At 34.4% G+C, this 14,724-nt stretch overlaps 1 protein-coding gene and 1 pseudogene across 6 annotated transcripts in view; one reads left to right on the top strand and one right to left on the bottom strand.

The window, feature by feature from the left end:
* Ccdc15 (coiled-coil domain containing 15) overlaps positions 1 to 14,724 on the bottom strand; it is a 74,715-nt gene that overhangs the window by 14,052 nt on the left and 45,939 nt on the right. For all 6 annotated transcript variants that reach the window (XM_005378449.1, XM_005378450.1, XM_005378452.1 and 3 more), the window contains one exon: positions 9,659 to 9,765. In XM_005378449.1, the coding sequence (XP_005378506.1) occupies positions 9,659 to 9,765 (107 nt within the window). The remainder of the gene's footprint in view (positions 1 to 9,658; positions 9,766 to 14,724) is intronic.
* Positions 11,105 to 12,068, top strand: LOC102016995 (annotated as a pseudogene).

Genomic DNA, 14,724 nt, shown 5'->3' with positions numbered 1-14,724 from the left:
ATCCTTTGCACTCCAGTCTTGCTTCTACTATACGTGACTTTATTCATCTCTATATATTGTCCACTATCCCTCTTGAATACCCCCCTCTGCTCCCTGCAACAGGATAAAATCACTCCATTATGGGGAAAATCATTGCAAACAAGTTCCTGGTATATGCTGGATTTTGTTATATATCTGTAGAATTTGCTCATGTGGTTAAAGGTACCAGGTTAATAGTTACCACAGTTTGTCAGTAGCTAGGCTGTACTTCATGCTATGGTTACTGCTAACTGGTACTACTTTAGCCAGGATATCATATATGTTATAATCAGTTTTTCTCCCTTGTACAACACCATGATTATATGGAGTCATAACATCACCACAGTCCAGTACCACAGAATTGGGTGCTAAGCCAAACAGACAGCAACTTCTCATCCTTAATAAATTGGGAAGGTAAGTTCTTGGGATAGATGTAATGATCAAGAACCACCTATATCTAGAAGGCATCCCTGAGGAAAAGGTATTTCCTAGGGAAGGAAGCCTCAATACTAGTGATAAAGATATTTACCATAAGAAATTGGCAAGCATCAACATGGAAAACAAAATAAAATAAAAAGGAGAAAATGACAAGACACAGAAGCAAAATGCAACCCCAGACCCCCAGCCTATCCAGGACAAGTCCAGAGTACAAAGAAATACAGGAAAACAAGCTAACCACTAAAACTTTCTAAAATGATAGCAGCAGAAGTGTAAAATCAAATACATGAGGCTATAGAAGAAATAATCTCTCAGATACAAAAAGAAATGACAATCTGAATGAGACATTAGAGCAGACATGATAAAAAATAAGAGTTCAGGAAAATGGTGGAAAACATGAATGCCCAACATAGGAAAGAAATGGAATCCATGCAACAGATCCAAACAGAAATCCCTGACATTAAAATCTCCATTGAAAGCATATGCAACAGACTGAATGAAGGTGAGGACAGAATATCAGATCTGTTTATGCAATGAAGTAATTTATTATGTGCATGTGTTGAACTATCCTTGCATCTCTAGGATGAAGCCTACTTGGTTATGGTGTATGCTCTTTTTGATGATTTGTCATGTTCCATTTGCCAGTATCTTGTTAAAAGTTGTTACACCTATATTCATTAGACGAACTGCCTACAGTTTTTTTTTCTTTTTTGTTTGGATTGTTGTCTGGTTGGGGATGAGGACAACATTAGATTCTGAGAATGATTTTGGAAATACTCCTTCCCTTTCAATTTCAATAAAAAGTTGGGGAGGAACTGGTGTTAGATCTTGTAGAATTTGGTGAAGTTCTTGTAGAATTTGGATGTGACTCTATCAGGTCCTGGCTTTGTTTAGTTGGTAGTTTTTTTTTGTTTTGTTTTGTTTTTTTTTTTTTATTGCTTTGATTCATTGCTTACTGTTCCAGATTTTTAAATGTCCTTGGTTTAATTCTGCCAATTCTTATGTATCTAGGAATCTCTCCATTTCTTCTGAGTTTTCCAATTGTTTGGCATATATTTGTGAAACAGTTGCTAATAATGTTCTGGATTTCAGGAGTATCTTTTGTTATTTCATCTTTTTCATTTCTAATTGCATTAACTTATGTCTTTTTTTTCCTTTTTTTGATAAGAGTGTTTTTCTATTCTTGCAAAGAACCAGCTTGATTCATTCTTTGTATTGTTTATGTAATCTCCATTTCATTAATTTCTGCTCTGATCCTCTAATTTCCTTCCTTGCACAAGTTCTGAGTTTGGATTATTCTTGTTTTCCTAAGACTTTGAGATGCATGACTACATTACTTATTTGGGCTCATTCTACGTTTCTTTCCAGATTTGGAAAAAGATTTTAACATACAGATAAGCAAAGCATATAGAATCTTCAATAGCAATGATAAAAAAAAAAAAAAAACCACTCCACACCACAGAATAAATAAAATACCAGAAATAAAACACATAAACAGAATCTCAAAGGCTGCTACAGAAAAGCAACAAATCAACTAGAAAGGAAAACCTACTGGAACAAAATACTGTTTTCCATGTGATGTGGAATCTACTGCTATAAACTTCCCCCATAGGACTACTCCCATAATGTCCTATAAGTACTGGCATGCTGCCCTGGTATTATCACTTAATTCTAGGAACCGCCTTATTTCTTAATTTCCTCTGTGACCCATTGGTTATTCAAGGGTATGCTGTTTAATTCTCCTATATGTTTGCAATTTCTGTGGTGGTTCTTTTGCTGTTGATTTCTAGGTTAGTTGCACTGTGATGTGATAATATGCATGGTAAAATTTTACTTTTTCCACTTGCTTGGGCAGGCTTTTTCACTAATATGTGGTCTGTTTTGGAGAAAGTACCATGTGCAGATTAAAAAAAAAGTGTATTCAGTTGTGGTTGGATGGAACACTCCATATATATCTAATAAGTCCATTTGTTAAAAGGTTTGGTTCAACTCTGATATTTCTTTATTAATTTTTTGTTTAGTTGATCTATTTGTGATAGTGGGTCCCTTGCTATAATGGTATTATGTTTACTGATCTTTTATGTCCATCAGAGTTTGTTTTATGAGGTTGGGTGTGCTGTAGTTTGGTGCATATATGTTTGTAATTGTTGCCTCTTCCCACTGAGTACTTCTGTTAACCAATATTATGTAATGTCCTTCTTTGCCTCTTCTGATCAGCTTTGGTTGAAATCTAATTTGTCTGAAAATTAGGATTGCTACTCTTGCTTGTTTTCAGGTTCCTGCTACATGAAATATTGTTTTCCACCCTTTGGTCTTTAGTACATGAATTTCTTGTTGTGTTAGGTGATTTTCTAGTATACAGCATACCTCTGGATTTTTTTTCTTGACCCATTCTACTAATCTGTCTTTTGATTGAATCCATTTACATTGATAGTTATAATTGATAGATATTAACTTATTCCTGTCATTGTATTAATTTCCTGTTGCTCTTTTTACTTTCCCTTCTACTTAATTGCTAGCTCACCAGATGTATTCATTTTATTGGACCTTCATCATTGTTAACTTTCACTGACTCCTCTTAGAATGTCCTTGAGAATTTTTTGGAGTGTTGGTTCGGTGGTTGTGAATTTCTTTAGGTTTTCTGTATCATGAAAGTAATTTTATTTTTCCATCCACTTTGAAAGGTAAATTTGCAGGATAAAACAGTCTGAGTTGGAAGTTGTTTTGTTTAAGAGCTTGAAAATACTTAATGGCATGCTCTTCTTTCCTTTAAGGTTTGTGTTGAGAAATGTGTTGTAATTCTGATAGGTTTTCCTTTCTAGGTGATTTGTTGCTTTTCTGTAGCAGCCTTTGAGATTCTGTTTATGTGTTTTATTTCTGGTATTTTATTTATTCTATGGTGTGGAGTGTTTTTTTCTTTTTTTTTTTTTCTCATTGCTATTGAAGGTTCTATATACTTTGCTTATCTGTATGTTAAAATCTTTTTCCAAATCTGGAAAGTTTTCTGCTATTACTTCTGCAAAAAGGTTTTTTAAATGCCTTTTGTGCTGTCTTCTGATTTTTTGCTAATTCCAACTACTCTTTTATTCTTCTCTGAGTCATTTAGGAGCTACTGGATCCATTTTTCAAGTTCCCCTGTTGTTTTTAAGTTATTTTTCCTTAACTGATCATTGACCACAGCCCTATCCTCTAGATCTTCACACTGATTGCTTCTGCTAACTATACTTTCAATCACGTTTTTAGTCTCTTGGATTGCTGTTTGGAGCTTTCTCTTAGACCCCTATTCTTTTTTATGCTGGGCATTCATGTTTTACATCTCTTTCTTTAGGTCCACTAGCTGTTTATTAGTATCTTCTCTAGACTCACTGATCATTTGTTTCATTACAGTTATGTGATTAGTTATATCTTCTTTAAATTCACCAAGCACATTACAGAACTGTTTTACCTCCATTTGTACCCTTTTACACTTATCTGTTGTGTAGTTTATGATTTACTCCCCCTCAATACTCCTGTACTGATTTTGGAGGAGTTGGGAGTTTTTTGAGGCATTTTGTTGCTTTGTGTCTTCATATTTCCTTTTTTGTTTGTTTGCTTGTTCTTTTGTGCTGGGGTTTGCAAATTGTTTGGCCCAAGTGCCTGCTTCCTCAAGAGTGAGCCACAATATTGTTTATTATCTTCTCCCCCAGACAATTTAGGTATTGACATGGAGAGAAAACCAATTGCCCTCCCTCATATTCTTCTACTCTTGTCTTTCCAGTGCTAATAACAACAACTAACATTTACTGAGTACAGACTGTCTGTCAGACTCTATGTTAAGGACATTTACTTATCACCATACTTATCTTTCCTAGTAACCTCATGAGGTACATAATGCTATCATCCATAGTTTAGAAACAGAAAATTAAGGACTACACAGAGCCTGCCTGGCAAGCATGATGCCGTAAGTTCAATTCTTGGTACCAGAAAAAAAAAAACAAAAAGGATTACAGAAATCATTTTCTCAACTTCACATAGCCAATAGGAAGCAAGGCTGGCACATCTATTCAATTTTTTAAGTACATACTGCATTGTCTTATAAAACTTAATATAAGGTATTATACAATCTTTATTTGTCTGCTTCTCCAATAGTCAAATCTAACTAGGAAGTTCCTTCAGGACAGGGGTCATGTCTTTCAGTTGTCATATGCCCTAAATCTAGCATGCCTACCATTTAATAGAAGCTCAATGAATAGCTGCTAAATAAATGAGTGAAATAACATTTAATCTAACAAGTAGATAAGCAATTATTAATTCCTGTTTATAAAGCAGATATATAATTGTTTTAGGATGCTGTTAAATTGGTTTTTGTTTTCAAAGTAAATCATATAACAACCCTGCAAAAGAAAACATAAATGACTTAATTTCTCTAAGAAGGAAAAGGCAAAAAGTAATTTTTAATTATTTGCTATCAAAAACAAGAGTTTAAATCTTTTAATACTGTCTGTAAAACAGAGACCTTTATATTTTTTTCCTGAGATTGAGTATAAATCCAAGAAGAAAAAGATTATCAATAGGTAACAGCAATAAAATAAAAGCCTTAAGCAGGAAAACTTTCAAGAAAGGTCAGTAGTACTGAAGAGGAATTTCCCACTGCCATGTGGTAGACATGTCAAGAAGATTTAGGCTAGACATAAAATACCCACAGCAGGGGTATATTGGCTTCATTTAAAAGAACTGAACTAAATTTCTATTTAATCTTCAACAGGATAAGTCCACAAATGCAAATATATAGGAATTGAAAGACTTTTTATTGGTGGGGGGCAATGCAGATCAGATTATATCATCACTAAAAGATTAAATTATGGCAAGACAAATTTAATCTAGCCTAGATATAAGGACAAACTCTTAAGAACAAACATCTTTAGGTTCTGAAATTGTTATACAAAAAAATTATAGTATAGAAGTATATTTCTAAGAAGTATTTTCCAAGCCTCCCACATTGTCCAACACACACACACACATAGACACACGCTTTTTACTGCAGCAATTTTTGTCATGTGGCTTTTAGACAACTGTATTATTTCACATCTCAAAGGGGAAATCATGTGAGAATAAAATATAGATAAAAGAACCATTACATACCCCCCAGGAAAACCATTCTCATCAGGATCCTTGTATTTTCTACTACAAAATAAACAAGGTATTTAGGAGTAAGAGGCCTCCTACAATGTAGATGTTGCTTCAGCCTCTAAAGTCCAACAAAGTAATGCAATAGTTTGCAAACTAAGAAATACAGACAGGATAGGAAAAAATTATTTATCATCCAAAGATTATGTTGGCCTCTTTAGTTATTTGGGAAATATTACCTGTCTTCTATTCTCTGGAAGAGTTTATGCAAAGCCTGGTATTATTTTGTTCCTGTGATATATTTGAAAAAAAATTCCTCAGAGGAGAATGAAACTGGATTTTTCCTTTTGGGAATTTTTCTTTTTTTGATTCAATTACTTGGAAATGGAATTACTGTTTTCTATTTCTTGTATCCAGCTTAGTTTTCTTTTTAAAGAGGTACATCTACTTTAACAAATTGTCAATTTTTTTAGTGTAAAGCTGTTCATAGTACCCTTATATCGTCATTTAATGTCTGTAGGTCCTGTAGTAATGGTGCTTTCTCCATTCCTAATATTGAAAAATCATGCTTTCTTTCTTTTCCTTTTATTGATTAATAAAAGTAGTATGTGCCTGGACAAATGTACTTGCAAAAAAATAACTGGGCTTCATTTATTTTCTCTGCTACAATTTGTTGTCTCTTCATTGCTTTCTGCTCTTTTCCTTATGATTTTTTTTTTCTTTCCTCATTTGATTTGCAATTTTTCTAAGCTTCTTAAGATAGAAGGTTAAAACACTGACTTTTACCTTTTTTGCTTGTCTAATAATTGCAATTAAGGCTCTATTATTCTCTCTAAGCACTATGTTAGCTGTTTCTGACAAGTTTTGATATATTTATCTTCATTATTATTCACTTCAAAGTATTTTCTAATTTGCACTGTAATTTTATCTTTCACCAAGAAGTCTTTAGAAATGTACTGCTTCATGATTTGCAGCTTAATATCACTATTGTCAGAGAAAATACTCTGAAAATAACTCATAATACTGTCACTTTTAGAAACTATCCCATGAGCATTTGAAAATAATATTTTGTCATTATTGAGTGTTTTTACAAATATGTATTTGCCTTTTTTTAGAGTAAATATCTAGTGCAGTCTTTAGGTCATGAAGTAGGCCTATACTTTATTGCATAATATATTGAACAAGTTCCCAAAGAGGTTATGCTCTTTTCTACTTATACCAAAAACACAAGAGCTACAGTTATCCAACCTTGCAAATATCTGGTTCCATTAAATTTATTGTCTTTCCCTCCTCATTATTCTATTAAGTTTGACATGGTATCTCATTGTATGTATAACAGTACTCATTTTATTTTTTCTTTAAAGATTTTTTTTTTTAATTCCAGATTTTCTATTTTATAGATTCCAATTCTCTACTAAAACTCCCCAATTTTTATCTTTTCTCCAGTGCTTCCTCTGTTTACATGAAAATATTACTAAATTACTTAAATTCCTTGTCTGTGAGAACAATCTGTGTCACCCGTGACTGCTTGTGTTCCCTATGCTTTCTGTGGCTTTTGGATGCTGGTCCTATTTTTCAACATACTTTGAAAATTTTGATTGCATGCTGAAAGTTGTTTTTAAAAACGTTTAGAGGCCCTAAATGATGTTTCTATGGCCAAAGAGAGTTCAGTCTTTTCTCTGCTAGGCAGATAGTGCAGGCTTCATCATCTTTACCCAGTCAGGAAGTCAACAAAATCAAGGCTGCTTGGCAGTTTGGTAAGCCTTATTTTACAGCTAGTTGGACCAAATTCTTAATATATATTCTCCAGGGCTTTCAACTGAAAGAATGGTATATGTTTTTGGCCTTTCTCCCCTCTGCTAATCTCATGGGTTCTGAACTCTACATTTCCTTAGCACAACAGACTAACAGACATTTAGTTTTACTTTCTAGGTAAGGGTTTCCATTTACTCTTTCAACTTTCTTCAACTTTTGCAAATATCTTGAGGAAAAAACTGATCAAATGTTTAAGATACCTCAAGTCTTTAATTTTGTTACTTCCACTGCTTAAGAACACCAAACATTCTGCATGTTTTTTTGTCTCCCAATACTAGCCCTGTAACTGGCCCAAATTCATGTTGAACTATATAGTGAAAACTATGAAAGGAATCTTTAGTTCCCATTGTTCCCAGAACTCTAATTATTTTCCAATGTACATTAAGTCAGCCATAGGATGTTCCATAGGCTCCTAAAACTCACCCCAGAATAAACTCACTATTTTACTTCTAAATCTGTCCTTGGCATATTCCCTAAGTTAATGGTATTGTCATTCATTCAATTATTTGAGGAGAAAGTTAGAAACTGCTTTTATCTCTTCTCTTAACATTAAACCCAACTAGTCAGCCACATGAGGTCGAGTACACCTATACTCCCAGTACTGGGGAGACAGAGGCAGGAAAACTGCTCTAAGTTTGAGGCCAGCTTAGGATTCATAGTGAGCTTAAAGCCAGTCTGGAATATCAAGATCTTGTCTCAAAAACAAACAAACAAACAACCCCAACCAACCAAACAAAAGCAACAGTCATCAATTTGTATAGATTTTGAAAATATTATTGAATAAATCATTCTCTGTTCCCACAACCTTCTTTATCTCACTGCAGTTACTGTAATAACTGGGTACCATGCCTTGCTTTTCTATTTTCATACTGTTACTCTGTTACAAGAGATCTTCGTAAGGTCCACATCAAGTAATAAGACTTCTGCCTTAAGTATTCCAATAGCTTTGTTCTAGCGTCTCTGCCACTTTACTTTCACCATAGATGGCCCAACTTTTTATATTATTTCTCAACTTTATCATATAGTTTCACGCTAACTTGGCCATCTGGAAAACTCTAATTCACCCTCTAAGAAAGCCTGTTTTTGATATGCTTTGATGATCTCTACCCTCACTTTTAGCATTGTAATAATTATTTGCTGTCTCCTTTTCTCCATTTGTCTATTCTCTTTTGGTGCTCATCCTACTCATCACCACTATCACCATCATGGTAGTAACATGTACTTTTTACTGTATTTATTAAATTCCAAATACAATGCTAAGTACTTAATTCCATTAACACACTGAAAGATAGTTATTATAATCTTCACTTTACAATTAAGGACATTGAGGCTTAAAATTATATAGTCAATAAGTAATACAACCAAACTTGAGTCCATTTGGGTCTAACCCATGCTATGAACAACTATCCTATTACACATTCAAGTTTTATATTCTCTGCGTATAATATGATGGCTAGCATGTAGAATGTTCTTAAAAAATGGGCTTCACTGTTAAAAAGAACCAAATACAATAATATATAAAGGTGCCTATAAATTATAAAACTTTACATAAATAATACTATTATTTCTTTCACCCTGGGCTAAAAGGAAGTGAGTATAGGAAACTACTTCAAAAAGGTTACATAAATACAAACTATAAGATTCCAACTATGTAACATTCTCGAAAGTGAAAATCATGGAGACAGTGCCCAGGGTTAGGGAGAGATGAACAGGGAGAGCACATACAATTTTTAGGTCGGTGAAACTACTCTGTATAACATGTGTATGGACATGTATCAGTATTTATCAAAACCCATGTAATATAACACCAAGAGGGAATCTCACAGATTTTGAGTACTAATGTGGCAAATATTGGTTCAGGAGATGTTAGAAACTGTACCACAGGCGGAAGGTGTGCATGTGTGGGAAAAGGAAGTACATGGGAACTCTGTTTCTGTTCACCTTGGCTGGGAACCTAAAACTGCTCTAAAAATAAAGTATTTAAAGAAATGAAACCACTGGAAAAAAGTAAGTGTTCACCATCTTTAATATTCTACTCAGTTCAAAAATACTTGTTACCGGTGTAGATCAGAAGGCAAAACCATTGCTGGGTTATTTCCCTTTATTTTTTTCCTTTGGGGAGGAAGGTGGCTGGAGATTGAACTCAGGGCCTTGTGCATGCTAAGCACAGGCTGTACACTGAGCTACAGTCCCAGCATGCACTGGGTTATTTCTTAGATTTGACTTCCAAAAACATCTTAACTGCTAATTTAAGACTCAGACTGAGGGTCAAAAAACTTACTTTTCAATATTCTTCTTTTTCTGTTCCTTTTGCCGTTTTTGTTCTTTTACTTGTTCTCTTTCAATGTCCATAAAAAGTCTTCTGTGTCTCAGGTATTGCTTTTGACGCTAAAGTAAAGTAGTTAAATCATTAAAATTCTGTTTTCAAAGGATTTCCCAAGGAAGGAAACTATTCTTATGATATAGACCAGCAATCCCCAACCTTTTTGGTACCAGGCACTGGTTTCTGAAAGATAATTTTTCCACTGACAGGTGTTTGAGGGTGGGGGTTGTAATATATGATTTCAGAAATGATTCAAGCCCATTACAAAGGTGTATATACAGATGAAGCCTCCTAGCTCACCTGCCATTCACAACTTGCTATTCAGCTCTGTTCTTAGTTACATCCTCCCCCTGGTCTCAAGGTTACAGACCCAGGCTACAGACAGTAAGTCTATATAAGTACACATTTATAATATCTTCAAAAAATTAAATACCTAGGAATGAATCTAAGCAAGGAAGTGAAAGACCTCTAATGAAAAAAAAACAGTACTCTGAAAAAAAAAAAAGAGATCAAAGAGGACATAAGAAAATGGAAACATATCCCCTATTCCTGGATAAACACACCAATATTGTCAAAATGACCATTTTACCAAAATGATATAGTTTTAATGCACTCCCAATAAAGGCACCAACAGCATTCCTCACAGAGCTATAAAAAAAAAAAATCCTAAAATTTATATGGAATCAGAAAAGACCCAGAACAGCAAAAACAATCTTGGGCAATGACAGCAAAGCAGAAGTTCACAATTGTGAATTTCAAGTTATATTACAAAACTACAGTGATAAAAACAGCATGATACTGACACAAAAACACATGTGGATCAACAGTACAGAATAGAGGATTCAGAAACAACCTCTTGCACATTCAGTCATAGGATCTTTGACAAAAGGGCCAAAAGCTTAAGGCTTGAGGTAAATAGCTTTTTTAACAAATGGTGCTGAAAAAACTGGCTGTGTACAGGAAAAAGATTGAATCTAAACCCATACCACTCATCATGTACTAAAATAAAATAAAAATCGATCAAAGATCTAAATGTTAAAACAGAAACAATCTGACAAGATAAAGTAGGTAAGATGTTTGAAGAAGACAGCATCATAGACAAGGACTTTCTGAACAGAACCCCAGTTACATGAGAAATAACATCAAGAATCAATAAATGGGATCACATCAAATTAAAAAGCTTTTGTACAGCAGAGGAAACAACCAAAAGAATAAAGAAACAACCTACAGAATGGGAAAAAGAATTTACCAGCTAGTCCTTGCACTGATATCTAGAGGACTGATATCTCGAACATACAAAGAACTAAAAAAAAATCAGACTCCCCACCTAAAATAAAAGAGCCAGAGCAGTATTCATAATCTTTATTTGCATTCTTTCCCACCTTAAGTTCATGCCACTACCCCATGAAAGATTCAACGGACATGAACATGTGCTCTCAGGCCCTTGAACTATCTTTTCGATGGAATTTGCTCCATGTTTCACATGACAATACTGGTGAAATGAGTTAACAACTGTTGCACAAAATCCAACCAAATCTTAACGAAGATCCCTGATTCTAGCTGGCTCTCTATAAATTGTAAACTAAGGGCCAACAAAGACGATCACCTTAAGGTGAATGATGAAAACCAGCACCAGTTATCACCTCATTAAGTCAGTTTCGGGGCTGGTGCAAAGGATGAATTGTATATTGTCAAGCAGAGGCAATAAATTATAAAGGCAGTCCAACTAAAGTAACACCAGCAACTTTGAAAATGTACAGCCAATGGTTTCCCTTGGGGTCTATAAAATTACACTACTTGTGTGTGGTCTTAAGGTTGAAGTGTGGTTCGGGGATGTGCATTTTAGCTGTCAGCACTTAGTAGCTGTGGAGGAAGATGCAAAGTCATCAGAAGATGAAGAGGACATAAAACTCTTAGGTATATCTGGAAAGCGATTTGCCCTTGAAGTGGTAGCAAGGTCCCACAGAAAAAAGTAAAACTAACTGCTGATGAAGATGATAATGATAAAGATGATGCTGAGGGTGATGATTTTGATGATGAGAAAACTAAGAAGAAAGCTCCAGTGAAGAAATCTATATAAGATACTTCAGCCAAAAATATAAAAAAATCAAACCAGAATGGAAAATTCTCAAAACCATCAACATAAGATCAAAAGGCCAAGAGTACTTCAAAACACAGGGAAAAACTAAAACATCCAAAGGACCTAGTTCCATATAAGACAATAAAGCAAAAATGCAAGCAAGTACAGAAAAAGGTGGCTCTCTTCTCCAAAGTGGAAGCCAAATCCATCAGTTATGTGAAGACTTGCTTCCAAACGACTGATGAGAAGGCTGTTCAAGATTTGTGGCAGTGGAAGAAGTCTCTTTAAGAAAACAGTTATTAAAATTTCCTGTATTATTTAATTTCTATAACTGCTGATACTTGGCTATCCTTTTTAGAATGCAAAGTGAGAACTTTTCCTACCACATTTGACAAAAGTTGTCCAGGTTCCATTGCCAAAAATGTGTGTCCAAAATGCCTGTTAAGTTTTTAAAGATGGGCCTCCACCTTTTGCTTGGTTTTATGTATGTATGGAATGTTATGATAGGACATAGTAGTAGAGGTGGTCAGACATGCAGATAGTGAAAAAACAAAAATATACACATGAAATAAACAGTGCTTTAATAATGTAAAAAAAATTTAAAAATAAGAGAGTCAATCAAAAAATGGGCAACTGAAATGAACAGGTACATTTCAGAAAAAGTACAAATGGCCAATAAATACATGAAAAGATGTTCAATGTCTCTGGTTATTAGAGAGAAATGCAAATTAAGAAAATACTGAGATTTCATCTAACTCCAGAAAGAATGGCTGTCATCAAGAAATCAAATAACAAATGCTGGCAAGGCTGTGGGAGCAGGTGGTTAAGGAATTCTTTTACAAGGCTGGAGAGAATGTAAATTAGTACAACCACTACAGAAGTTAGGATACAGATTCCTCAAAACATTAAAATTAGAAATTGCATTCAACCCAACTATACCTCTTCTAGATATCTTCCCAAAAGAGTTAAAGACATCATATTACAGTGATACATGTATACCCATTTCTATAGCAGCACAACTCATAATAGCCACGTCTTGGAGGCTACCTATATGGCCATCAACAGATGAATGAGTAAACAAAATTGATGTATATATAAACAATGGAGTACTACTCAACCACACATTTCAGTCATCTGTAGGAAAATGGATACATCTCAAGACCATATGCTGAGTGAAGTAAATCAGATACAAAAGTTCAAATATTGCATAGTTTCCCTTATATGAGAAAAACGAAATACCAATAATTTTTTTTGTTTATTTTGTTTTTCTTCCGATACCAGGAATTGAACTCATGACCTTGCACTTGCCAGGTGGGTGCTTTGCCACTGAGCTAAATCCCCAGCCCCAAAATACAAATAATTTAAACAGGAAAATAAAAGATTGATAAGAGATAGGGAGACAGACTACATGAACAAGGGAAGAGAATCTGAGGATCTGGGGAGATGGGACAGAGGGAAGGGGAAGGAGAAGTACAAAGGATGAAGATGTAACATTTATATATAACAATACCCCACAATGCATGTATTTATTATGTATCACAAGCATATACTAGTAAGAGAAACTTTAAAGTGAAAACAATACAGAAGTAACACAGAACTAAGTCCTTAATTTCTTTTTGCCTCTGATGACTCACAATAATAACACATACAAGAATTTTATACTTTTAAGCATATAGCTATTATATGTTAAAATAAACTATAGAAAGAAAAGTTTTGGTTTTTTTTTTCTTTTTTGGTACCGGGAATTGAACTCGGAACCTTGTGCTTGCCAGGCAGGCGCTTGTGCTGCTGAGCTACATCCCCAGCTAGAAAGAAGATTTAATGTAGTTTGCCCTTAGTACAGTCTCATCACTAGTACTAAATATAATGATTATATTTGATACAGTGAGATATATATTTACTCTATGTTCCCAAGTAGTGGGTATTATCAAAAGCCAGGGCTACAGAAAGAATGTGGAAGTTATTTTATACTATAACATCCCTTGAATTTTCAAAATTTGAATCATATCACAAAAGTGTACTCTGAGCCTAGCCTAACATGCTAGAAAGGACAGGACAACCAAAGTTTATCAGGATATCATACTCATAAATGGAACCAGTACAATACAAGCAAGTGCTAACATACTGTGTGTGATTTGTGTGATTTGTTTATTCCTCTGAATTTATATATTCCTTTTTAAGGCTACAGGATGCTCAAAAGGCTAAAGCCTATCTATACTTATACTAGGGTAGTCTATGGATTTGGTAAAAAATTATTAAAAGTCAAAATAGTTTCCAATATTGAGGATGTGTCAGAGTCACACAAATGCTCCCAATGCCTGCCTTTCCAGGAACTGAGTTAGTATATCTGGTTCAGGTGTAGGCATTTGCATTTTGAAAAAAGCTCCATATCTGATTCTGGTATATGGTCAAATTAAGAACTTTTAGTTTAAACCAACTTTAAATTGCAAAGGAAATAAAAAAGGAGACATACATATAAAATGTTTTTTTAATTAAGTTATAGTGGCAAATATATCCTAGCTGGGGAAATTCACTTACATCAGAACTTTGATTTCACATCAATGTACCCTATACCACAGAAGCTTAGAAGAAAAGTTCAACACACGTTATGATCAAAATATACAGTAAAGGTTTAAATTTTAGAAATTATTACAATAAAAGACACACCACCATTAACCTGCCTCAAAATATGTCTCCTCACTTCAAACATGCTTCACCCATTGTTCCTGCCACTTTTTGAAGCAGTACTGAAAGTCCTCTTTCAAGAGTGTCTTCATAAAGTCTGGTCAAAAATACAGTGAATGCTGCAGCTAAGTGCCATCCAACAAAAAGACAGGCTGGTAAAAACATTCTGGTGTGTCCTTATTCACCTTATTCCCTAGATCTGCTACTGTGTGACTTGTAGCTCTTCCCCAAAGTCAAAATGACCATGAAAGCTTATAGC

The sequence above is a fragment of the Chinchilla lanigera genome, unplaced genomic scaffold (assembly GCF_000276665.1).
Source record: "Chinchilla lanigera isolate Chin_1 unplaced genomic scaffold, ChiLan1.0 scaffold00011, whole genome shotgun sequence".
Taxonomy (NCBI): domain Eukaryota; kingdom Metazoa; phylum Chordata; class Mammalia; order Rodentia; family Chinchillidae; genus Chinchilla; species Chinchilla lanigera.
Note: the sequence above shows the minus strand (reverse complement) of the source record. Positions and strands in the feature narration are given on the sequence as shown.